The sequence below is a fragment of the Anomaloglossus baeobatrachus genome, chromosome 6 (genome assembly GCF_048569485.1).
Source record: "Anomaloglossus baeobatrachus isolate aAnoBae1 chromosome 6, aAnoBae1.hap1, whole genome shotgun sequence".
Taxonomy (NCBI): Eukaryota; Metazoa; Chordata; class Amphibia; order Anura; family Aromobatidae; genus Anomaloglossus; species Anomaloglossus baeobatrachus.
In genome coordinates, this window is record NC_134358.1 from 554,077,032 (window position 1) to 554,104,282 (window position 27,251).

The following is a 27,251-nucleotide window of genomic DNA, read 5'->3' on the forward strand; positions in this document are numbered from 1 at the left end:
AGGCTTCCTGGTGGACTAGGGTAATACGAGTTAATATCAGGTGACAGGATCCCTGGTGGACAAGGGCAGTAGAAGGATTAGTATCAGGATCCCTTATGGTCTAGTGCAGAAAAATACAGAGTTAGTATCCCTGGTGGTCTAAGGCAGTAAAAGAGTAAAGGCTGCTTTACACCAGACAATCTATCGTGCGATAGATCGTCGGGGTCACGGTTTTTGTGACGCACATCCGGCATCGCTGGCGATGCCGGCCTGTGTGACACCTCCTAGCGACGCAGTATCGCTCACAAATCGTGAGTCGGGTACTGCTCGTTAGGTTCCATAATATCGTTTAATTTAGTTGACCATCGTTTCCGTGGTAGCACACGCCGCTCCGTGTGACACCACGGGAACGATGAGCAGCTCACCTGCCTCCCGCGGCCGCCGCCGGCTCTATGTGGAAGGAAGGAGGTGGGCGGGATGTTTACGTCCCGCTCATCTCCGCCTCTCCGCTTCTATTGGCCGGCGGCGTGTGACGTCGCTGTGACGCCGAACGTCCCTCCCACTCCAGGAAGTGGACGTTCGCCGCCCACAGCGAGGTCGCATGAGAGGTAAGTACGTGTGACGGGGGTTACTAACTTTGTGCGACACGGGCAACGATTTGCCCGTGACGCAAAAAGGACGGGGGCGGGTACGATCGATTGTGAAATCGCACAATCGGTCGTACCGTGTAAAGCAGGCTTAAGTGTGAGGATCCCTGGTGGTCTAGGGCAATAATGGAGTTAAGAATAGATCACGATCCCTGGTGGTCTATGGCTGTAAAAGGTGCTTTACACGAGACGATCTATCGTGCGATAGATCGTCGGGGTCACGGTTTTTGTAACGCACATCTGGCATCGCTTGCGACGTCGGGATGTGGGACACCTCCGAGTGACGCAGTATCGCTCACAAATCGTGAGTCGTGTACTCGTCGCTCGGTTTCATAATCTCGTTTAATTAAAATGGCGCCGGTTGCTCGTCGTTTCTGGGGTAGCACACGCCGCTCCGTGTGACACCCCGGGAACGATGAACACAGCTTACCTCCATCCCGCGGCACCCGCCGGCAATGCGGAAGGAAGGAGGCGGGCGGAATGTTTACATCCCGCTCATCTCCGCCCCTCCGCTTCTATTGGCCGGCCGCTGTGTGACGTCGCTGTGACGCCGAACCTCCCTTCCCCTTCAGGAAGTGGATGTTCGCCACCCACAGCGACGTCGCACAGCAGGTAAGTCCGTGTGACAGGAGTTAACGACTTTGTGCGCCACGGGCAACTAATTGTCCGTGACGCACAAACGACGGGGGCGGGTGCGATCGATCGTGAAATTGCACTATAGATCGTACCGTGTAAAGCAGGCTTAAGTCTAGGATTGCAGGAGGTTGAGGACAGTAAGGTAATTCATTTCCTGGTGGTCTAGAGCAATAAAAGGGGAATTGCAGTATCCATGGTGATCTAAGGCAAAAAAAATGGGTTAAAGTCAGTGTACCTGGTGGTCAAGAGTAGTGAGATAGTTATTGTCACTATCCTTTGTAGTGGTAATTGAAGGATCCCTGTGGTCTAATTGAAGGATCCCTGTGGTCTAAGGTAGAGAAGGGGTTACTAAGTAATCTAGTGTAGTAAAGGGATTATTGTCAAAATCCCTGGTGGTCTAGGGGAGTAAAGAGGTTAATTTTAGGACCCCTGGGTGTCTACTTCAATGAAGGGTGTAAATAATATTAGGATTCAGAGAAAGGGGATACATTTCCTATCTGTGGTCTGGTGACTACTCCCCTCTCTTGGCACCTTGTCCAGAATGATCACTCAGTTTCCCTTTTTTATGCTAAGATCATACAAATGAGTGCAGGAATGGGACAGCGAGGACAGAGCAGCTCAGGACGGTGCGGCTGCGCAGATGGACTCTATCTGTGATCAGGCAGAGCGCTTCAGGAGCGCTCTGCCCAATCAATATGGGAGAGTCCACATGGCAGAAGACTAAGCAGAGGGAGGAGTAAATCTGCACAGCTTAAAGGGAACAATACCTGAGAAGGCTCCCAGGTGGGCTTCTCACCTATCAGACCCCCAGGGGGCTAACATGTCAGCAGTATGTATAACTGGAATACCTAGCGAAGGCTCCGGAGAGATCCCGATGCTCTGCAGTAACGCTTCCGTCTCACGTCTTTTGCGGTCCAGGTCCGTGTCTTCATGGATGGGTTCTATTTTCTGCTGCTGCTCGGCCTATAACATACGAAGAAATGCCAGACACACCGCTCAGTGGAAGTCAACTTCAGCACTATGTATTTAAGGCATCCTCCCATTAGGGGAGGTGCCTCGTGCCTCGTTCCTAAATATATAGACCATGCTCACAAACTAGGAGTACCAACTTTTTTCTTCAACAAAAAGAGGAATTGAGCTTGCAGAAGGGGGTCCCCCTGGTTAAGTAAACAGGTTTATAACTAAACCATGGATCACTGTGGTCAATTTAATTCTGTGCTGCACTGTAGAATGAGTTAACTAAGGATGTATCAGTGAGCTCTTTCTCACTTTATATTCTGAAAAGTAATCACATGTTTTGCAAAAAAAAAATGCAATGTAATTCCTTGCTATGGAAATTATCTTAATCCCAAAAACTTCATTTCCACCAATTTTCAGCCCTGCCATAAAAATTGCTTTAGTGATCTTCCTGTAGGTCAGGATAAAGTGTTAATGAGGACAAGGCAGCTGATATCACTCTGCCACACTGATTGAATTATAAAAGCCAGTGCTTGAAATCATTGTCTTCTTCTGTTAATTATGGTTACATCATCGGTAACACATGGAGTCATCATTGCTTTACATCAAAAATGCTTTACAGGCAAGGGCATTGCTGTTTGTAAGATTTTCCCTAAATAAACCATCTATTGGATCATCAAGAATTTCAAAGAAAGAGGTTCAATTGTTGTGAAGATGGATTCAGGGCACACAAGTCAGTCTAGCAAGTGCCAGGACCGTCTCCTAAAAAGGGTTGAACTATGGGATCAATCCATCTCCAGTGCAGAGCTTGCTCAGTAATGACAGCAGGCAGGTGTTGGTGAATCTGCAGGTACAGTGAATTTCAAAGAGAAAGGTTCAGTTGCTGTGAAGACGGATTGAGGGCACCCAAGAAAGTCCAGCAAGTTCCAGGACCATCTCCTAAAAAGGTTCAACTAAGGGATTAGTCCATCACTAGTGCAGAGCTTGATCAGTAATGGCAGCAGGCAGGTATTGGTGACCTGCACTAACAGCAAGACAAAGGTTTCTTGAGTCTCTCCCGATGTCAAGAAGAGCAGCAAAGAAGCCACTTTTCTAAAAACATCAAGGACAGACTAAAATTGTGCATAAAGTGCAGGGATTTACAGCAGACGATGGGGGCACAGTTATTTCCTCTGATATAGGCCCCTTCAGACTGTTTGGGTCATGTGAAAGGATAATTGAAGCTGAGCGCTAACATGAGTCCCATGTCAGCCAACAGTGAAGCCTCCTGAGACCATCTATGTGTGTGGTCTTCTCATTTATGGAAGGGACTCACTCATAATTATACCTAAGAACCCATCCATGAATAAAAAATGGGATCTAAACATGCTCCAAGAGCAACGCCTCCCATCATCCAGGACCATGTGGTGGTGATACTTTTTCCAACGTGATGGAGACCATTGAACGTTTGTGTCCATGACCAGTAAGCTTCTCAATTCCAATGAGAACCTGTGGATCATCTTCAGCACTATGTATTTAAGGCATCCTCCCATTAGGGGAGGTGCCTCTGCAACGTCCTTAGTTAGTTGGGCTACCAATCTGCTAGCTAGTTGTCAGTTCCTGAGCTCCTGTCCCATTATCCCTGTGTCCGTCCCCGGTACCTGCCTTCCCATACCTATCTGTCCCTGCCGTGCCCACCATACCTGTCTGTACCCGCCTGCCTGTCTGGATCGGCCAACCTGCCTGCACCCGTATTAGTACCTGGGTCCATCTCCTTCCTGAGGGACAGCTTCCACAGTCCCGGTTGTTGCCCTGGGAGTGGTACGTTGTGTCTGCCTCATGGTAGGTGCTTAGTTAAGCCCCTCCTACTAAAGGGTAAGACCAGGCCCCCCCACTGTGGTCCAGTGGGTTGACTAATCCCACTGGTTGCCCCTACATCGGCCACTAGTGTTACACAGGGACAGTGCTGGAAATATTCACTCTTTACATAAACTTGAAACATCCGACTAAAAGATCGATAAACACAGAAGCAGCAAAAAATGTGAAAAACTAAATTTTTCGCTAAACTTTTGGCCAAGACTGTACAGTGTAAAGCCCCCACCAAACCAGCACCTCATATCTCAGCTTCCCGCTCGGTCACAAACCTCTTTCTTCTTCCTCTCCTCCTCTTTGCGCTTTTTCTCCTCTCGTATTTGGGCTAAGCGTTGCTTCTTTCTCTCCAGTTCCGCCTTCAGGTCACTTTTATCCGCCATTATGGATTCCTGGGGAGAGAAGAGAACCCGTAAATCTCCTTATTTCTAATAAATTGAAGAGTCTTCCTACAGTTAAAGAATCAATTTAGTTAATGAAGTTTTTAATTAAACTGTTTCATATGAATGATCCTGTGTGTTGACACTGCTGTTACCCATGTTATAGCTTTCCTTGGGTATGGCGCCCCCTGCTGTTCTTTTGATTCACAGATTGTCCACCTAATATGTCTGGAGCCGTTGGTCACACATGGAGTCTGAATACAGGAGGTCTGGGGTCTTTAATAAGGACTGATTTGAGATGTTTATCAGGGGATAGTGTGGTCTATATAAAGGGCAGGTCTGTTCACAGGTCATAATTAAAGTTGTCTTGTCACTTGTCATTATTATGTATGGGATCCCCGATCTACAGGGTATCTGCCCACCTGGAAGGTGGAAGATATTAATGCCATATTTCCTATCATGATTTTAGCTTTCCACCGATAGGAAATATGGCCTATACATCCATATCCATTGAACCTATATTAATTTGTGGCTGCTGCGTAGGTCGCACAGTTATGTATGAACATGCATGTCATTCCCCTTGGGATCACAATGCCACAAATGTGTCTCCCATAACTGTAGGATGTTCACCCAAATATTCAGAACAGGAGTTCAGCTCCAAAAAGACTCCTTGTAGGTCTTTTAAGAAAAGGAGAACTACATCAAGAGTTGATACATTTGTCACTTCTCAACTTCTGGTACAGTATATACAGAGCGCAGGATTTGTGTCTGCTTTCTAGCAGATTTAACAGGTCAATTACCTGTACACACTAGGGGGCCGAAGATGAACAGGGGTCAGATATAGTGTTAAGGTGCTACCTCTTTTTTTTGTTTCCAAATTATGATGAAGCCATGTTTCTAATAGATTGGTCCTACTTTACCATTACAATTTAACTGGTATGTAGAAAAATTATCATCAGAAAAAGTATACAAGCTGTAGAATTAAGGGGGGCCTGGTTCTGGATCTGACTTTAGAAGGATCTGGTGTACTGTGTGTATTAAAGGGGACTTGGTCTAGGGTCTGTAATCAGGGCATTTGTCTGTATAAGGGCCAGTCTTGTCTGAAGTTTGTATTTTGGGGGGTTCTGGTCAGAGGTTTATATTTACTTGCCAGGCCTATCTTTCCAAGGTCATATTTTTGATCTGTATGATTTAGGGGGATTTGGCAACTTTGTCTGTATAAATGGGTCTTTAATGGTTTAGGGGATCTGTTTTGGTGCCCACTACTCAGACAACCCCTTTTCAATCTTTATACTGCCCCACAGTAAAATAACAATGCATATACTCTCCTCCGGTGCTGGGCTTGTTCCAGCAGTTTTGGCACTGGCTTTCCTGGGGATTATAGAATGGGATAGAGCAGCCGCAGCATTATTGTGACGATAAGCCACACGGTGTAACTAGGAGCTACTAGAGACAGGGAAGTCAAATATACAGGTGGTCAGAAGCCAGGAAGTCAGATAAGGTACACAGGGAGCAAATAAAAAGCCAGGGTCCGGGTACAAGCTGGAGGTCGGAAGCCAGGAAGTCAGATAAGGTACACAGGGAGCGAGCGGAGCCAAGGTCAGTGTACATGCTGGAGGTCAGAAGCCAGGAAGTCAGATAAGGTACACAGGGAGCGAGCGGAGCCGAGGTCAGAAGCCAGGAAGTCAAATAAGGTACACATTGAGCGAGTGAAGCTGAGGTCAGGGTACAAGCTGGAGGTCAGAAGCCAGGAAGTCAGATAAGGTACACAGGGAGCGAGTGGAGCCAAGGTCAGGGTACAAACCAGAGGTCAGAAGCCAGGGGTATAACGTCAGAGTCAGGGGCACGGGCAGAGAAGGGTAACAAAGGTCTGGGGTAGGGAGGCAAGATCAGAACAACAAAACTCACAGGAGCCAGAGAACTCACTGCAGAGCAGGAACTATGACTGGCATCGTTCTGGGTGAAGTTGCTTTCGAATGAAGCCGAACACTCACCCGGAACGAGGCACCTGAACACAGGCCTATCCCCGCACCAGCGCAGGACCTAAAGGCTGAGAAGCAACCCATGACCTGGAGCATAATACAGAACATTGGCTCAAAACAATTATTATGTCATGCGATCCCCAGGAGATCCAATGCCAACACAACTGGAGAAGAGGTGATTATAGGAATTATTTTTTTTTTTAGGGAAATATAGAAATATAGGGATTGTGAAGCGGTTCCTTGCCCCCCACCCACTGATTTACTTGCTTAAAAATTGTCAGACAGGATCCAAACACAGGAGTAATAAATCTAATCTAATAAAAGCATGTAGTTGGTCAGCAACATAAAAAAAAAATTGGAAAATATACAAAATGCATAAAATATTGCATCCTTACTTGACATAATGTCTAAATATTTTTTACTGTTTTAATAACCCGTGCATTTTACATCATTAACATAAAGAATGGTCTGGTGTTTTTTTCCGGCTCGCGTCAGTCCGTGGCTGTTTATTCTCTCCGCTGAGCACTGATCTAATTACAATGCATCCACTATAATACATGCACGCCGCTGCTCGTCTCCACTCATGGCCTAAACAACTTGGACTTCAGACTGATGCAATGTATCAGAGCGGAAAAATGAAACAAACGACCCAGACAGAGATTTGCGCAACTCCTTATGTGTTTGTATTTATGCAAAAAATGTATTTATGCATTCTGCTCCTGGGACATACAGAGCAAAAAACTGTTATTAGCGCCACATACGAATAAACCCCGAGTATTAATGCTTGATATGGTTACAGATAGGGAGAGATTTTCATTGAATATATCTTTTCAAGAATTGGAGAATTTCATTAATATCGAGCTCCAAATCCCCAAAATATACGAATAATTAAAAGGGAATATTTTTCTTTTAGGTCTTTTATTATAAGACAATCCCTATTAAAATTCTAAAATATCCTATTTCACACTACCAAAGCACAATCAACAGGATGGACTTTTTAGCTCTATTTTAGCTTTACTGTTTATACTGTGACAGAATCATTAGAGTCATCTCTCATTATGTGTGGGCATGCTCAACAGAATCATCCCATTATTGTGTGTGGGCATGCTCAGCAGAGTCATCTCATTATTATGTGTGGGCATGCTCAGCAGAATCATCCCATTATTGTGTGTGGGCATGCTCAGGAGAGTCATCTCATTTTTATGTGTGGGCATGCTCAGCAGAGTCATCTCATTATTATGTGTGGGGATGCTCAGCAGAGTCATCCCATTATTGTGTGTGGGCATGCTCAGCAGAGTCATCTCATTATTATGTGTGGGCATGCTCAGCAGAGTCATCTCATTATTATGTGTGGGCATGCTCAGCAGAGTCATCCCATTATTGTGTGTGGGCATGCTCAGCAGAGTCATCTCATTATTGTGTGTGGGCATGGCCAGCAGAGTCATCTCCTTATTATGTGTGGTGGGCCCTAGTGTTAGTGAGGGGATAGATGGGACACCTCCTGCACTCACCTGCAGCTGCACCCTGCACTCCTAGCAAGTCCCTATACAGGTTCCACACCTGTCGCTGAACAGGATACCTGATTCCCTGGCAGACCCTGTAATAGCCCTGGCTAATGAGTTGGCAGGTGAGGGACTCTAGTCCCACCACTGCACTAATAACACACCAAGGGAAGGAAAGACAGACGAGGGACACAAGCATCAAGACTGAAGCCTACACTGCAACTTGCAGAGAGGGCTCCATCAACTCCTTCCACCTCCAGGTCAAGCATCCAAATGAATGAGAAATAGCCGGCAAGCTCTACAGGAAGCAGAGGGTATATTTAGGGACTGGGAGTGGTCCAAACCGGGAACACCTGAGAAGGTGATGAGAATGCTTGCTGGCAAAGAATACTGACATTAACCCTCTCCTCCCCAAAGGAACTGCAGAGTCTCAAGGCAAAATGACTAGTATCTACAACAGAGAGACGACCGTGACACACGCTCGCTCTTCACTAATAGTCACCCAATCATTTGAAACAGCAATGCGCAATACCACATTTCTCCTCTAGAGGCTGCTGTAGGCAAAATGTGGCGCTACCTGCAGCTTCTCTTGGTTAGATCAGTTGATCGCTGTGGTTTGCATGCGCTGAAGCCATAGCACCTTCTAAATAGAACAGATTATAGTGACAGATCTGCGAGAAATCAGCCTGAAGTTGACCATTTTTGATATACAAGTATTCATTTTCAGCTTTTTTGGGTTATGTCAGGTTTTTTTCCCACTTTTATCTCTGAAAAATAAATTCACAATGACATTAATCAGTGAAACGGCTCCGCACCGTAACTCTGACATGTGGATCCTTAATGTGGAGACCAAAGAGAATTAATTACTGGGGGGAAAGATGCTGTCAGGAAGATTTCATGTCACCACGACAGAAGGAAACATGCAAAAACATCGGTGTTAGAAGCAAACATTTCCCCACAGTCAGACGACTGCGCTCCCCAGCAAGGAGGTATCATACACTCGGGGGATGGAGCTGCCGAGGAGCCCTCAGAAAGGGTTAAACAATGCAAGGATTGCTTATCCTGTCACCCCAAAAAATGCAATAAAAAGTTTGAAAATATATTTAAAAAACAGCATTAAAAAACTATTAAATGAGCTCATTAAATGCATTTGCAAAGTCAAAACCATGAAAACGTAACAGAATAAAAACGCAATGCCAAAATTACACATGAGGGGGCATTATACTATCTGGAGGACTATGGGATACATTATACTATATGGAGGATTATGGGGGTGCATTATACTATATGGAGGACTATGGGGTGCATTATACTATCTGGAGGACTATGGGGTGCATTATACTATATGGAGGACTATGGGGTGCATTATACTATATGGAGAATTATGGGGTACATTATACTATATGGAGGACTATGGGGTACATTATACTATATGGAGGACTATGGGGTACATTATACTATGTGGAGGACTATGGGAGTGCATTATACTATCTGGAGGACTATGGGGTACATTATACTATATGGAGGACTATGGGGTGCATTATACTATATGGAGGACTATGGGGTGCATTATACTATATGAAGGACTATGGAGGGTGCATTATACCATATGGAGGGTACAGTATACTATCCAGAGGACTATGGGGGGTGCATTATACTATATGGAGGACTATGGAAGGTACAGTATACTATATGGAGGACTATGGGGTGCATTATACTATACGAAAAACTATGGGGGTGCATTAGACTATATTGAGGACCATGGGGTGTATTATACTATATGAAAGACTATGGAGGGTGCATTATACAATATGGAGGACTATGAGGGTATAGTATAATATATGGAGGACTATCGGAGTGCATTATACTATATGAAGAACTATGGATGGTGCATTATACCATATGGAGGACTATGGGAAGTGCAGTATACTATATGGAGGACTATGGGCTATGCATTATACATTATGGAGTACTATGGGGTCCGCATTATACTATATGGAAGGCTATGGAGTGTTCATTATAATATATGGAGGGCTATGGGGGTGCATTATACTATATGAAGGATTATGGGGTGTTCATTATAATATATGGAGGACTATGGGAGTGCATTAAATTTGGAAGTGCATTATACTATATGGAGGACTATGGAGGGTGCATTATTTTATATGGAGGACTATGGGGTATTCTTTCTACTATATGAGGGACTATGGGGTGTTCATTATACTACAGAAGAACTATGGGGGTGCACTATGTTGTACGGAGGACTAAGGGGGTGTATTATAATATATGGAGTGCTATGGGGAGCGCATTAAATATGGGGAATTACGGAGGACACATTATGGAGGACAATGAGATGCATTATAGTATATGGTGGACTATCGGGGTGCATTATGCTATATGGAAGGCAATGTAGAACCCATTATACCATATGAAGGGCCGTTATAATATTTGGAAAGCTATGTGTTGGCCATTATACTAATTAGAGGGCTATATTGGGGCCATTATAATACTTGGAGGGCTGTGAGGCAACCTTTATTCTTTATGGAGGTCTATTTCAGGGCCATTATACTGTATGCAATCAATTATACAGTGTGAAGGATTGTGTGGGGGTCATCATACTGTTTGGAGGGCTAGTGGGGGCCTTTATACATTGTGGAGTGGTGTGGAGGCCATGATTTTTGAAGTGACAACTTTTTGAGCTAAAACTTGACAGTTCATTTTTAATAATGGGTTAAATTCATATACAAGGAAGAAGAGAGAATCTGGGGGAGGAGGAGGATGATGCTGCAGTTTCTATTTTTTTAGACTGGACATATGCATTACATAGCTGAGTCTCCAACCAATCTTTCAGCTCATGGTGACAGCTTATTCGGCTAAAACCCGTTTTCAATAATGGAAGTAAATTCACATATAGCGAAGAGGAGAGAATCTGGGGGAGGAGGGGGATGATGCTGCAGTTTCTTTGTTTAGGGCTGGATATACACACTATTTTGCTAATGGCTGGCCCTTCTGAACCTTCCATTAGCATGTCTTCTTAATGGGATATATTCCTTCTTCCTAAAATGTTAGCAGTGGGGAGGAATGCTTATAGAAAACAAAAGGCCATTCCGTATCCATTAGACCTGAAGAAGTGAAGTCACGACAACCAGTTCCATGACCGTTTAAGGACACTAATTGTCATGGACGTGTCACAGGTGACAGACAGTCATGTGGTTTCTGGCTATAGAAGGTCATAGCGTTTGGTTGCGCAAAATGTTCCCTGACTTTTTACTTTAATAGGTAACTTTCCTGCTGTATTTTCATCTCTCCCCCATTAGGACCCAGCGGAGCCCTCCTTCCACCCAGCTGCTGATTATCAGCTTTCTCTTGGTGCTTAAATACTCTTTTCTTCCCTGGACTGGTGCTGGTGATATTATTCAGTTCATTCTAGCTCTGGTTGCAAGCAGGTGGTTTGTACTTCTCTGTGATATTGTTGCTGAACTTCTACCTGAGTCATCTGTGGATCAGTAGTTCATGCTTTTCCCCCATGTGTCCTCCTTGTGTCTTACTATAGCGGTTAGTGGGGTTGACAAAGAGCTCTTCCCACTTGTTCCCTATTTAGGGTCCAGTACTAGCGACATGTAGGGTCAGGTGTCCGGCTTGGCGCATAGGTGAGGAACCTATCTAGGGTGGTAAGGGACCCCAGAGACTAGCTGTAGGTTTGGTCATGTGTCACCAGCCCCCCACTTCAGTAGATGCAGGGCTCCCCTTCTCTTACCTTTCTGCTGGCTTGGCACTTCTCCGTACCTAGCGTGACACTAATGTATCCCCTCCCATTGCTAACTTTAAAAAGCTTTAAAAAGATGGGTATATCCTTTTGTAGAGCCTCGAGTAATCCCTAACTTACTCCCTTTCTAGCATGTGAAAAGTCAGGACACCTTATTAGACATTATACAGCTGGGCACCATTCATCTAATGTGTCTGACCATCTGTATCCTGTATATGAGCCTCATGCTGTGAGAGGGGAGAAGGAGCTGCCCAGAGAAGAAGATTTTGAAGTGCTAAGAGATCTTCTTGCTCTATCTTGTGAGACCTCTTGTGAAAAGTAGCTTTTGTGCCATTCTGCAGCTTTTATTTATTCACATACCCCCCCCCCATTTATTCACATAGTCCCCCATTTCTAAAAATTGCAAAGCCCCTCCTGTCTTCCTGCATTTAGTGTTCTCTGATGCTACCCTTTATAACCGCAGTGCCTCATCTCCACCAGCCTGGGAATGAAACCCTAAATCAAATAGGTCCAAAATTAGTTTTTAGAACCAAATCAAATCCATTATTGCATTTGTGTCTTTTTTTGTCCAGGTTTTGGTATTTTTAGTCTGTTTTTGATTTGCATCAAATTCCTTATTTGCGTTCCGCCTTTTTAAAAGTCTATTTAATACGTATGTGCTTGGATTTTTTTATGTTTGCCATTATGGACGAGGTTTTCGTTTTCCAAATATTTTGCAGCCGATTCAACAATGGCGGGTTTTTAAAAAGTTAAAAAAATGTGGCTGCAAATGTACTTGCAGAGTACTTTTATGCACACCTAAATTAAAGTAAATTTTGCTAAATTTTACTGGAACGAAATGTACTTTTACTTGCGGAGATATTTTACGGTATGTACACCTAAACGTTTCGGAGCAAATTTTGCAACATTTTAGTGGATGGCGCAACATTTTGCTATAGAAGTTGAAGACAAAAATAAAGAAAAATTTTCATGTTGGGCAAAAGTCCTGTTAAGAATGCACCATATTGAAAAATTTAGAGCAAAAAATATCAACGAATTGTCATACACGGACTTGGGGAAGGTCCGGCATGAGGCAAGACACACAAGGGGTTCACTACAACAAACAAGGGGTACATCGGGGACACTTTATCAATGGTGGGCCCTGGCGCTAGGGAGAGGGATGATGGGACACCTCCTGCACTCACTTGCAACTGAACCCTGAACTCCTAGAAAGCACTATACAGGTTCTGCACCTGTGGCCGAGCAGGATACCTCAAACACTAGAAAGTCCTGTGATAACCCTAGCTAGTGAGCTGACAGGTGAAAATTGCTAGTCCCAACGCTGCACTAATACAACAAGAAGGGAAGGTACAACAGACAGTGGAGACAACAAAGGATAAGGTCCAACTTCACGGCTGAAGTCAGAGACAAGGACTGCAGCCTACACCGCTTCCAACAACAAAGGGCTCAGCAGCTCCTTTCACCTCCAGGCCTAGCTTCAGCATGAATTATCCCTGGCGCTAGGGAGGGGGATGATGGGGCACCTCTTCCACTCACCTGCAGCTGCACCCTACACTCTTAGCCAGTCCCTATACAGGTTCGAAACCTGTCACCGGGCAGGATATCTGAAACCCTAGTAAGTCCTACAATAACCCTGGCTAGTGAGCTGGCAGGTGAAGATCGCTAGTCTCAATGCTACACTAATATAACAAGAGAGGAAGGTATGACAGACAGGGGAAACAACAAAGGAAAAAGTCCAACTTCATGGCTGTAGTCAGACACCAGCATTGCAGTCTACACCGCTTCCAACAACAAAGGGCTTCAGCAGCTCCTTCCACCTCCAGGCCTAGCTTCAGCATGAATGATCCCTGGCGCTAGGGAGGGGATGAAGGGATACCTCTTGCACTCACCTGCAGCTGCACCCTGCACTCCTAGCCAGTACCTATACAGGTTTGAATCCTGTCACTGAGCAGGATACCTGAAACCCTAGGAAGCCCTGCAATAACCCTGGCTAGTGAGTTGGAAGGTGAAGATCGCTAGTCTCAACGCTGTACTAATACAACAAGCGAGGAAGGTACGACAGACAGGGGAAACAACAGAGGAGAAGGTCAAACTTCACGACTGCCGTCAGATACCAGGACTGCAGCCTACACCGCTTCCAACAACAAAGGGCTTCAGCAGCTCCTTCCACCTCCAGGCTTAGCTTCAGAATGAATCAGAATAACTGGCGCCCTCTACAGGGATATGTGACCATATATAGCGGAAGGGAGTGGTCATCACCGGAAGCACCTGAGGCCAGGAGGCAGAAGCTACTGGAAAAGAAGTCTCCGATGGCAATGTGAGACTCTGGCCCAGATCCTGTCAGAAGTCTCTAAATGCAGAGAGACGGCCGTGACATGAATACCACAATCGTGCTCCTTGTTTTTCAGCTATCGCCATGAATCTCTTACCTGGACTTTGCTAGGCAGGACTTTCTCGGTGGCTCTGGTCACTGGGGCAGATTCTGTAACCTCCTCCTTCAAACGTCGCCCAACACCTTTGGATGGCGCAGCCCGTACTGCCCTGGCCGCCTTTTCCTGGCCGCTGCTGCTCGCTGCGGCCGATGTACTCTCTGTCTTCTTTGGGTCTTTTTTCTCTTTGGAAACTTTTCTTTTTGGGGGCATCACAAAAACCTAAAGTGGTCACCACGGGAAGAAGAAAAAATATTTTCAACAGGATGACTCAACAGAGCGTGTATAAGTAACAAAGAACTCCAAATCTTCAATTTTTGCATATCTGTCACAATTTTTCAATAGGTTCCTAAGAGGAGGGAGTTGTGGCTGAAGAAGTTGTCGTGATGGTCTGGGCCAGATGGAGAAGACAGGAAAAGGGAACGACTCCACCAGAAAGAATGTCAGCATCTATTAATGTTCTGTATTCTCATATATTCTGCAGCACTGGTATGTACCACTATATAGTCACCATATGGCAGTAATATCAGTCTTGGTATAGCATTTTTTTCAGTAACAGAGTGTCCGGTCATCTGCTGAGGCTCCCTTATACCCACGATTAGTCACCGTAATTGTATGGGTAACCTGGTTATGGGCACAGTCAGATGTGATTTTCCCCTCTCTGTTCTGATCTACTAATTACGACTCTATATAATTTGTTTTTTTTATTTAGTTTAGCAGGAGGAAGGGAGCGCCTTGGCAGCAGGATTGAAACTGGGGACACCACACCAGGTGGGGACAACATTATCATGATGAGATTGTAGGATAGCGAGGAACAAGAGCTCCTAAACTTTCCCTCACACTAGGGTACCCTAGGCTATCACTAACCTCCAGATTACCCCTGATGGTGGAGATGCTAGAGTTCCATGCCTTACTATTCTCCTGGCCAGAACTAATCTGCCCCCCCCCCAAAAGGAAAGAAGGGACAGGCAAAAAAAGATAAAGATGGACAGGGAAAAGCCAAAACTCATACACACTGCAAACTCACAGGAACATACAGTACGGAACAGCACGGTGGCTCAGTGGTTAGCACAGCAGCGCTGAGGTCCTGGGTTCAAATCCCACTACAAACAACATCTGCAAGGAGTTTACATGTTCTCCCCGTGTTTGCGTGGGTTTCCTCCGAGTTCTCCGGTTTCTTCCCACACTCCAAAGACATACAGATAGAGGCCATAGATTGTGAGCCTCACAATTGTTTCTGATGTATGTGAAGCATTATGGAATTATTAGCACGATATAAGTGAATAAATAAAAAACTAAGGAGAAAAGCAAGAGCAGTAAGGCAGCAACAAAAGGACGAAAGTGTTAACACCACAACCGCTCACAGCCATAAAGTGCTACAACCACCAGTATGTCTGGATCACAAAACCTCACTAGACCAGTATAGAGAAGCTATAGCTGGCATTAAAGGAAGTGTCCAGCCAGCATATATAGGAGGGGAGCGATTGTGACTGGCTCCCCAACAGCATGTGATCAAAGAGACTAACAAGCAGCCCAGCAGAGATTAACTCTTGCTAGCCTGCCTATGAACTACAAGTCTGGGGGTCGACGCCTGGACTCTTCATGAGCTAATCACAGAAATCAGAGAAGTTAGCAGGCAGAGAGCCACTATCTGTAGTCTCCAGAGATCCTGATGTCATTATGACAGTCGTCGATGTTTGTAAGAACCTGCTTATGAGAATGATACATGAAAAATACTGAAGAGGGCCAAGAACAATATTAGGACCCTTTGGAGTCCAGCAGCTCATCAAATGCACAACTCCACCTGCTTTGGAGGTGGTAATGGGCCCCTCTACCTTTTGGGCTCCTGAGCCACCGCACAGGCTGCACCAATGATATGTCCACCCCTGGATCTGTAGCGCCCCTGAGACCCTCAGGGCAGTACAAGGAACTGCATCGTCTTGGGGATGCAGGACCTACCCCCTGGGACCTGGAGTACCAGTGCCGATACCACCAAAGCACAACCAAAATCCTAGTTCTCCACTCCACACCAGGCATAGAGGGTTAACCATGTAACGGGATGGTCGCCATGGAAAGGAACGAGTCCCTGGGATCAGCCAGCCTGGTGGGAGAGGTCAGCAGTCAGTAGACAGCAGAGGGAAATGTAGCACACAGGAGAGGTGTGCGGACGTCCCTGAGCTGACCCGGGGGCACAGGAGAGAGGTCGCCAGGTCGGGCACCGGAGATACCGCTGGGACCGGAGCACGCACGGGGCACAGGGCCCTAGATCAGGCACCAGTTCTACACGACTTGATAAATACCTGCCCGGTGAGGACACCTTCACAGACTTCACCGAGCCAAATAATCCGGGGGCATCAGCGGTAAACTAGGATCGGGGTTCGGACACTTACCTCCCCACAGGGTCCACAGTGCCCGCCGTACGGAGTAGGAGACTGTACCCCAAAAGGGACAGTCGGGCCCCAAACGCTCCATGCTACGGGAACCCAACCAACAGAGAGTGCCGGGGACGGAGAAACCTGGGTCACTACATTGGCACTGGTCCTCCTGGGACCTGAACCAGCAACTCCTGGGTCCAAGTGAGTAGAGACTGTTAAAGACAACCTGGTGTGGTCTCTATTATTATCCCTCATCATCTCCCAGGCACAGCCCTACCTGCGAAGGGCCTAATACCATTGCTGCAATCACCACCAGCTCTGGGTGTACCCACATTGAGCAGCGGCCGTTCTCTATCCTTAACAGTAACCCGGAGGTGGCGTCACATGACATTAACTCTATTCACCCCTTGTAAATATACCCCTCTTACTAAAAGGGGCACGGAACCGGGCAACAGCCACCAGAGTGACATTCCCATTTGTTACCGCCCGGGACCGAGTACCCCCTTCCCCGGGCGCTACAGATCTGCCAATATGTCCCTTATTTTCTACTTCAAAAAGACAATTATATAGATGCCTAATCTCCAACAGCAGCTGGCTGCACGACATGGTAAGTGGCATCCCCCGGGCATCGCTCGCTGCTGACGCTGACATTCTTCTCTTCTACTAAGCCATCTCCTGTACAGCGCCGCTGACATGGCGAGCCGCGCCGGATATCAGTGAAGGTTTCATGACAGCGGGGGTGGACCATGTTATACAACAACCCACCATCAAGAGCAATTAGCATGATAATGAGCGCTTGTACTGCCGGCGTCTCTAATTATATGGTAGGACGAAGCGTGTGGGCCACAACCCATAGGAACCCCCAGAAAATATCCTTTACAGGCTCGTGATATGTAGATTGAGGTTAATAGTGTATGAGCCCATCTATGTGAGGCTCTGTTAATGCGCTACACTCAGAGAACTCCAAAAGTGGATGCCAAAAGAGCGCCCAATTGCTATACACCGGGTCACCATGACTTCTGGTTACCAGAAATTACAAGAAATGTTGTACTATATATCATCTCAGAGAAATATACCTCTTTCTCCACTTATTAGCCACTTCTCTTTCCCCTGTCTAGACAGCACAATCTGCCGACTCAGTTGCCTGTTGAAATTTAAGGTGAGGGGAAAAGAGAAAAGTGGGAGTGAGAGGTAGAGAAACACTCAGACCCCTAATACTGCTTCTTCTTATAAGTGTTTTATGTTACTCCAGATCTGGATTTACAGATACACTGCTCAGTGTTGGTGTATCATGAATTCCATGCTGTTGTTTCTAGTAAGTGTTTTATCTCACCCCAGAGAAAACGCATGGCTTCACTGCTCAGTTCTGCTGGATAGTGACTTCTATTCTGCTGCTACTATTAAGCATTTTTTTCAGACCCTAGAAGGGAATTCACAGCTACACTGCTCAGTACTGATGTCTAGTGTCCTCCATGCTGCTGATTTTTGTGTTTTATCTCACCTCACTTTTGGATTTACAGCTACACTGCTCAGTTCAGTCATATAATGACTTCCATTCTGCTGCTTCTAGTAAGTGTTTTATCTCACCCAAGAAGATAATTTACAATTGCACTACTCAGTACTGATGTCTAATGTCCTCCATGCTACTGCTTTTTGTATTTTATCTCCCCTCACTTTTGGATTCACAGCTACACTGCTCAGTTCTACTGTATAATGACTTCCATTCTGCTGCTTCAAGTGTTTTATCTCACCCTAGAAGAGAATTCACAGCTACACTGCTCAGTACTGATGTCTAATGTCCTCCATGCTGCTGCTTTTTGTGTTTATCTCACCTCACTTTTGGATTCACAGCTACACTGCTCAGTTCTGCCGTATAATGACTTCCATTCTGCTGCTTCTACTAAGTGTTTAATTTCGCCCTAGAAGGGAATTCACAGCTAATCAGCTCAGTACCGATGCCTAATGTCCTCCATGCTGCTTCTTTTTGTGTTTTATCTCACCTACCTTTTGGATTCGCAGCTACACTGTGCAGTTCTACTGTACAATGAATTCCATTCTGCTGCTTCTAGTAAGTGTTTTATTTCAACTTAGAAGAGGAGAATTTACAGCTACACTGCTCAGTACTGGTCTAATGTCCTCCATGCTGCTGATTTTTGTGTTTTATCCGACCTCACTTTTGAATTCACAGATGCACTGCTCCATTCTGAGGCTTCTAGTAAGTGTTTTATCTTACCTTAGAGGGGGATTCCCAGCTACACTGCTCAGTATTACTGCCTAATCTCCTCCCTGCAGCTGTTCCACTCACTAGCTCAGAGCCAACTGATAGAGAGAACCTACAGAGGGTGAAAATAGTGAAAACTGAATAAAATAAATCAAATAATTGCCATAAATAGTGTTATTCTTTATGTACACTGCTTACTCTGAAAATCACTAGAAAACCACACATGCTTTAACTCAAGAGTCCTACATTGGGTAAAATTAAACATTTCTAGACTAATGTTTTAAAATGTTAACATTATAGGAGCTTATCATAATGACAACTTTTTCTATTTATCCTATCAGGACATACAGATGTCAAAGAACAGGGGCGTCAAACGTATTTTGATTGAGAGCCACATTAGCAATATGGTCACCTTCAAAGGGCCCCTTATAATTGTAAGGGCTCGTGCAGATCTCCAGGCAACACGGTACCAGCATGGACTGCAATGCACAAACTGGCCACGGGCTGTACAAGAGCTGCCTTGGGTAGTAGGGCTATATGAGAGCTATTCCTGGGTAGTAGCGACTTCTGCTCCGATCGCCAGGCGACGCCGTGTTCCTGCCGTGCTGGTGATGGGAGAGGAGTCGATGCCAGTGTCGCGGGCGGGGAGGAGGGTGTCAGCACACCGCGCTCACCCCTTCTGCTCGGGTCCGGCAGTTGCTCCTGGTGGCTCGAGCTGCGGGCCGGATCCCGGGGTGTCTCGAGCGACACTCCTCGCCCGTGAGTGAAAAGGGGGGTGTTTGTTGGGATTCTAGTTCGTGACGCCACCCACGGTTGTGGTGATGGCACCACCGCTGCTCAGTGTGAGGGTCCCGGGGATGGTGATGGGAGCAGCCAGGTGTTGTGTTGCCCCTCCGTGGGTAGGGGTTGGTGATCCCGGGGCCCGGTGAAGAGATGTGAAGTGTAGGGCCTGGAGGGCGCAGGGACGCGGGGGCAGCGCTATGCCTTGCGGCACTGTGGTACTCACTCAGCCTGAGACACGGACACAGTTTGTACGGTAAACCAACGGCTGGTAGGACGGTCCCACAGACGGTTGCACCTGCACTCCCGGTAGGTGACGGTGACGTCTCTCTTCCTTGCACCTGTTTGACTGATGGTAGCGGTGGATTCCCTCCGGTTACCCGCTCCCCGACTGCAATCTGGGCCGGAGGAGCTCTACACTTTGCCCGCAGGCGCTGGCCCTGGGGAAACTGGTGCCTTGGCGGTGGCGGTGTCTCCCCGGTAATGGTTGGGCTGTTGCCGTCAATCGGGACTTTGTTGCTGGGGGATCTGCGTCCCCTTCACTGACGGATTCGGCAAATTGGGCGACTCCTAGCCTTGCCGGGGTCCGAGAGGCCCCTGCCCTGGTGCTGACTGTCCTTCGGAACACTGCTCCAGACCACCGGGCACACAGCCAACGGGGTCCTTCCAGGAACTTCCAAACGGTCCCCCTCCGGACAGTCACCGCCGTCGCTGACCTTGCTGTTCTAGCCCTACACACAGCTGGGCTCTCAGGCTTCTCCTTCTCTCTGCTCTGTCACCACTTCTTGCTTTCCTCCTTTTCCACTTTCCTTTCCTTCACTTTCACTTCTGGTTGTTTCCTCTAGCCCCTGCCTGGGCTACTCTGCTGTTCACTCCTTCATGTCCCTGACAGTTCTGCCTGATAACTTCCTGCCTCCAGAGTTGTGAGCTCCTTGGTGGGCGGAGCCAACCGCCTGGCCCACCCCCTGGTGTGCATCACAGACTCCTGGAGGGAGGCAACAAGGATTTCTGGTTAGCAGGTGTGCCTACCTGGAGTGTGGGGTGTAGTGGTGTTGTTATCTGTGTCCCCTGGCTTGCCCAGGGCGACACATTCCCCCTTAGCAAAATGCAGACCGTCCGCGGGCTGCCGTCCTACACCGGTTTTATTTTTCTGTAAAAAGGGGATAACAGGGTTAAACATAACATAAGCATTTTCAATCAACTCTTCCCAAGACGGGAGGCACATTTTACTTTTAACGTTTCAACGGTGTACGGTCACGGTTTCCGCTCTCTCCCACCCAAGCAACCTGGCCCTGATGCTGCCCCTAAAACCCAGGCAGCACCCCTTGACCCACAGTCCAGCACAAGTCACCCGAGCGGGATCTGTCCTTCCCTCCAGAGGGTAGCCACCGGTCCCTTTGGTGGCTGGGCCCTGGCCTGCTCTGCTCAGGGCCCTCCCTCCAACCTGCCTCTCCGGAGGCGGCATTGCGGAAACGGTAACGGTACCCAACATATTTACAAGCCACTAACGTTTGTGGTTGCCCTGCAGAGTTCACGGGCTTGTCCAACGCTAGTTCCCATGCATTTTTAAACTTTTAACGGTCCCCACGGGGACAAAGGTGCCGGCTCCAGCCGGTTGCAAATCAACAAAATAAATCAGGTGACTTCTCGGGTAATCATTTTCATTATCTTTGGCAAAACTTTTCAACTTTTTCAAACAACACAAGCAGGTGGTCCCAACGGGGACGGTGCTGCGGTCCTCCATTGCCCTACTCCGGTCCTGCTGCTGCTTCATCCGAGGTAGGGGGTGCAGAGCTCATCTTGCCCTCCGGGCTGCCCCTCAGCTTTACATCCAGGGCAAACCACCCCCTCTCTCCGCAGTGCCGAGTGTACCGCACCATGTCTCCCGGGATAAGATTGCGGCCAGGATGCTCTTCGGGCAGGTGAGCATGCACATCCCGCCGGGCTACAAATACCTCGGCCTCCAGGCCCGGTTCGTATATGAACCCGTAGCCCCGGCGGATATCGAATCGCCTCACCTGCCCCTCGTAGAACGGGCCCCGGACACGGAAGGTCGCTTGCCGCAGGTTCTCCTTTTCCCGTATGACTCGGGCCACCAGCTCGGCTTTCCTACGCTCCCTCTCCGCGATCTCCAGGCCCAGCTTGGTCGGCTCCCTGTCCCAGTATGGCTCCGGCGCACGGGTTGAGCCCCGCGGGACATTCAGCACGTTACCCACTGTCAGGAAGGTGGGTGGCGTATCCCGCGGTGTCATGGCCTTGGGCGCTGCCTTGCAGCAACAACCCGGCGCCACCTCAGCCGAGGTGTGGGGGATTGGCACAGGGGCTTTCCGCAGTTGGGCCTTCGGCTCGGAGCGGGTCATCGGCTCCGGCTCGGGGAACTGCTCGGGGACTGTCTCTGGCGCAATCTTCGGGGCCTTCCATGGCAATGCCTCCGGTTTGCTTCGGGCTCCGGCTACAGGTCGGTCCGCCGGGGCGGACGGGCTGGGTATCGCTACCGGTTGCGGTGGCAGCGGGCCTAGTGGCGGGGTCACGGCCTCCGAGACGGGTGGCGAAGGAGGCAACGGGGGGAGAGGGCTTGGACCGGGTCCCTCAGCCGCAGCGACCGGTCCCTCCGGGACATAGGGGCGTGGGTCACTCACCCTCCCTTCCTCCGCTTCCTCCTCGCGTCTCCGCACGGCTGCCAAAACGTCCGCCATGTCGGTCTCCCACTCTTCCAGGAGGAGCTGCATTTTGACCTGCAGCCTTAGATGGAGCTGCGCGGTCCGGATCTCCACCCACGCTGCGGTTCCCGGTGCGGGGGCCACGGTGTTTCGGGACGGCATCCACATGGTGTCTTTGCTGTTTGCTTCCAGGAACGGGATGTTTGCAGAGTCCTGGCGTCCCTGCTTTTATAGCGGCGACTACATGCCGCCAGCCGCCATCGCGTCCCCCTTAGCTCTTTTCGGCCCCTCCTCTCTCGGGGCGGGGTTTTGGCCTTCGCGCCTCTACTGCTCGAGAAGACGCTCGAGCGGGAACTTTTCGCGCCAAAGATGGCGGCTTCTGAAATTTTTCTGCCGGATACCTCCGGCGGTAACAAGGCGCACCTCTACCTGACGGCAGAGCGGTAAGATCCTGTTCGTGACGCCAAGTTGTCGCGGGCGGGGAGGAGGGTGTCAGCACACCGCGCTCACCCCTTCTGCTCGGGTCCGGCAGTTGCTCCTGGTGGCTCGAGCTGCGGGCCGGATCCCGGGGTGTCTCGAGCGACACTCCTCGCCCGTGAGTGAAAAGGGGGGTGTTTGTTGGGATTCTAGTTCGTGACGCCACCCACGGTTGTGGTGATGGCACCACCGCTGCTCAGTGTGAGGGTCCCGGGGATGGTGATGGGAGCAGCCAGGTGTTGTGTTGCCCCTCCGTGGGTAGGGGTTGGTGATCCCGGGGCCCGGTGAAGAGATGTGAAGTGTAGGGCCTGGAGGGCGCAGGGACGCGGGGGCAGCGCTATGCCTTGCGGCACTGTGGTACTCACTCAGCCTGAGACACGGACACAGTTTGTACGGTAAACCAACGGCTGGTAGGACGGTCCCACAGACGGTTGCACCTGCACTCCCGGTAGGTGACGGTGACGTCTCTCTTCCTTGCACCTGTTTGACTGATGGTAGCGGTGGATTCCCTCCGGTTACCCGCTCCCCGACTGCAATCTGGGCCGGAGGAGCTCTACACATTGCCCACAGGCGCTGGCCCTGGGGAAACTGGTGCCTTGGCGGTGGCGGTGTCTCCCCGGTAATGGTCGGGCTGTTGCCGTCAATCGGGACTTTGTTGCTGGGGGATCTGCGTCCCCTTCACTGACGGATTCGGCAAATTGGGCGACTCCTAGCCTTGCCGGGGTCCGAGAAGCCCCTGCCCTGGTGCTGACTGTCCTTCGGAACACTGCTCCAGACCACCGGGCACACAGCCAACGGGGTCCTTCCAGGAACTTCCAAACGGTCCCCCTCCGGACAGTCACCGCCGTCGCTGACCTTGCTGTTCTAGCCCTACACATAGCTGGGCTCTCAGGCTTCTCCTTCTCTCTGCTCTGTCACCACTTCTTGCTTTCCTCCTTTTCCACTTTCCTTTCCTTCACTTTCACTTCTGGTTGTTTCCTCTAGCCCCTGCCTGGGCTACTCTGCTGTTCACTCCTTCATGTCCCTGACAGTTCTGCCTGATAACTTCCTGCCTCCAGAGTTGTGAGCTCCTTGGTGGGCGGAGCCAACCGCCTGGCCCACCCCCTGGTGTGCATCACAGACTCCTGGAGGGAGGCAACAAGGATTTCTGGTTAGCAGGTGTGCCTACCTGGAGTGTGGGGTGTAGTGGTGTTGTTATCTGTGTCCCCTGGCTTGCCCAGGGCGACACACCAGCAGCACCAGTGGGCGCAGTCTCCGATCATCCACTAGGCTGGGTTATCTTGGAATCTGCAGTACCGCTGGCTGACTATAGGTGGCGTGTGTCTTCCAGTTAAAGTTGCCATCATTCAGCTACAGCCAATGGGAAGACACCACACCCTTCTTAATTCCCCTCCTGTCTGCTGACCTCTGCCAGATATAGTTCTGATTTTCCTGGCTCCTGTTCCGCCCTATTCTGTTTAGTGATTCTGGTGTTCTGACTTCTGCATGTTTCCTGACTACCCTCCTGCCGGCTGTTTTTGTACCTCGCTGCCCGATCCGGTTTTAACCTCTGTTTGTTTCTGATTACGCCCTTGCCTGCCGATTCTGTCCCTGTTCTGCAATTCCTGGTTTGACCCTGCCTGTCGACTACTCTCTTGGACTGCTGCCTTCCACAGGTAGTAATCACCAGGGCCCTGTGTAATACCAAATCCCTGTATAGGGGTTAAAGGGTTTCAGGGTTCTGGGGATCCTGCTTGGTGAGTGGCTTCCCTCGATCCTGTCCATTACAGGCGTCCGAGTCTGTGGATCCTGGCAGGTGTTACAGCTGTCCCTGGGTAGTAGGATTATATGAGAGCCGTCCCTGGGTAGTAGGGCTATATGAGAGCTGTCCCTGGGTAGTAGGGCCATATGAGAGCTGTCCCTGGGTAGCAATGCTACATGAGAGCTGTCCCTGGGGTACTAGGGTTATACGAGAGCTGTCCCTGGGTATTAGGGCTATACAAGAGCTGTCCCTGGGTATTAGGGCTATACGAGAGCTGTCCCTGGGTATTAGGGCTATACTAGAGCTGTCTCTGGGTAGCGGGGCTATACGAGAGCTGTCCCTGGGTAGTAGGGCTCTACGAGACCTGTCCCTGGGTAGTAAGGCTATAGGAGAGCTGTCCCTGGGTATTAGGGCTATACGAGAGCTGTCCCTGGGTAGTAGGGATATACGACAGCCGTCCCTGGGTAGTAGGGCCATACAAGAGCTATCCCTGGGTAGTAGGGCTATACGAGAGCTATCCCTGGGTAGTAGGGCTATACGAGAGCTGTCCCTGGGTAGTAGGGCCATACGAGAGCTGTCCCTGGGTAGTAGGACTATACGAGAGCTGTCCCTGGGTAGTAGGGCTATACGAGAGCTGTCCCTGGGTAGTAGGGATATACGAGAGCTGTCACTGGGTAGTAGGACTATACGAGAGCTGTCCCTGGGTAGTAGGGCTATACGAGAACTGTCCCTGGGTATTAGCGGTATACGAGAACTGTCCCTGGGTATTAGGGCTATACGAGAGCTGTCCCTGGGTAGTAGGGCTATACGAGAACTGTCCCTGGGTATTAGCGGTATACGAGAACTGTCCCTGGGTATTAGGGCTATACGAGAGCTGTCCCTGGGTAGTAGGGCTATACGAGAGCTGTAGAAAAAACAAAAAGCCAGCACCAAATGTGCACTTCAGCACTAAACATTCCAAACTGTACTTATTATAAAAATTTTGAGATTTTTGGCAAAAAATTGCAATTTCTTGAGCTGCCTCGCCACGTCACGGCAAATCTCATTAGAGGCAGTCCTACACTAAAATATTTTTATAAAATGTGCCATACGGCCTCATATATGAATAGTAGAACTGCTCTCAGCAGCACTCACCTGGTCTATTTCAATCCCGTACCCATGACTGAGTCATGGCTGTGGGCGGGACAGGTCCAAGCAAATGCTGCATGAAGTAAATAGCCTGTGGACAAAGCCTGATGACTTAATGTGAACAGTCACCAACCGCCAAAATCTAGACAGATGGAATACATCCCAAATTGGGGTGCAAAGCAAGGTGGAGGTCAACCACCGACCAATTCAATGAAGAAAAAACAAAAAGCCAGCACCAAATGTGCACTTCAGCACTAAAAATTCCAAACTGTACTTATTATAAAAATTGCACCCCAATTTGGGATGTATTCCATCTGTCTAGATTTTGGCGGTTGGTGACTGTTCACATTAAGTCATCAGGCTTTGTCCACAAGCTATTTACTTCATGCAGCATTTGCTTGGACCTGTCCCGCCCACAGCCATGACTCAGTCATGGGTACGGGATTGAAATAGACCAGGTGAGTGCTGCTAAGAGCAGTTCTACTATTCATATGTGAGGCCGTATGGCACATTTTATAAAAATATTTTAGTGTAGGACTGCTTCAAATGAGATTTGCCGTGACGTGGCGAAGCAGCTCAAGAAATTGCAATTTTTTGCCAAAAATCTCAAAATTTTTAAAATAAGTACAGTTTGGAATGTTTAGTGCTGTAGTGCACATTTGGTGCTGCTTTTTGTTTTTTCTATACGAGAGCTGTCCCTGGGTAGTAGGGCTATACGAGAGCCGTCCCTGGGTAGTAGGGCTAAACGAGAGCCGTCCCTGGGTAGTAGGGCTATACGAGAGCTGTCCCTGGGTAGTAGGGCTATATGAGAGCTGTCCCTGGGTAGTAGGGCTATACGAGAGATGTCCCTGGGTAGTAGGCTTATACGAGAGCTGTCCCTGGGTAGTAGGGCTATACGAGAGTTGTCCCTGGGTAGCGGGGCTATATGAGAGCTGTCCCTGGGTAGTAGGGCTATATGAGAGATGTCCCTGGGTAGTAGGGCTATACGAGAGCTGTCCCTGGGTAGTAGGGCTATATGAGAGCTGTCCCTGGGTAGTAGGGCTATATGAGAGCTGTCCCTGGGTAGTAGGGCTATACGAGAGATGTCCCTGGGTAGTAGGCTTATACGAGAGCTGACCCTGGGTAGTAGGGCTATACGAGAGTTGTCCCTGGGTAGCGGGGCTATATGAGAGCTGTCCCTGGGTAGTACGGCTATACGAGAGCTGTCCCTGGGTAGTAGCGCTATACGAGAGCTGTCCCTAGGTAGCGGGGCTATATGAGAGCTGTCCCTGGGTAGTACGGCTATACGAGAGCTGTCCCTGGGTAGTAGGGATATACGAGAGCCGTCCCTGGGTAGTAGGGCTATACGAGAGCTGTCCCTGGGTAGTAGGGATATACAAGAGCCGTCCCTGGGTAGTAGGGCTATATGAGAGCTGTCCCTGGGTAGTAGGGCTATATGAGAGCTGTCCCTGGGTAGTAGGGCTATATGAGAGCTGTCCCTGGGTAGTAGGCTTATACGAGAGCTGTCCCTGGGTAATAGGCTTATACGAGAGCTGTCCCTGGGTAGTAGGGCTATACGAGAGCTGTCCCTGGGTAGTAGGGCTATACGAGAGCTGTCCCTGGGTAGTAGGGCGATACGAGAGCTGTCCCTGGGTAGCGGGGCTATATGAGAGCTGTCCCTGGGTAGTAGGGCTATACGAGAGCTGTCCCTGGGTAGTAGGGCTATATGAGAGCTGTCCCTGGGTAGTAGGGCTATACAAGAGC

At 48.8% G+C, this 27,251-nt stretch overlaps 1 protein-coding gene across 7 annotated transcripts in view; it reads right to left on the reverse strand.

The window, feature by feature from the left end:
- DYNC1I1 (dynein cytoplasmic 1 intermediate chain 1) overlaps positions 1-27,251 on the reverse strand; it is a 425,084-nt gene that overhangs the window by 377,004 nt on the left and 20,829 nt on the right. For all 7 annotated transcript variants that reach the window (XM_075315694.1, XM_075315692.1, XM_075315688.1 and 4 more), the window contains exons 2-4: positions 14,127-14,348; positions 4,343-4,459; positions 2,111-2,225 (exon numbers count right to left, since the gene is read on the reverse strand). In XM_075315694.1, the coding sequence (XP_075171809.1) occupies positions 2,111-2,225; positions 4,343-4,459; positions 14,127-14,339 (445 nt within the window). In that variant the 5' untranslated portion in view covers positions 14,340-14,348. The remainder of the gene's footprint in view (positions 1-2,110; positions 2,226-4,342; positions 4,460-14,126; positions 14,349-27,251) is intronic.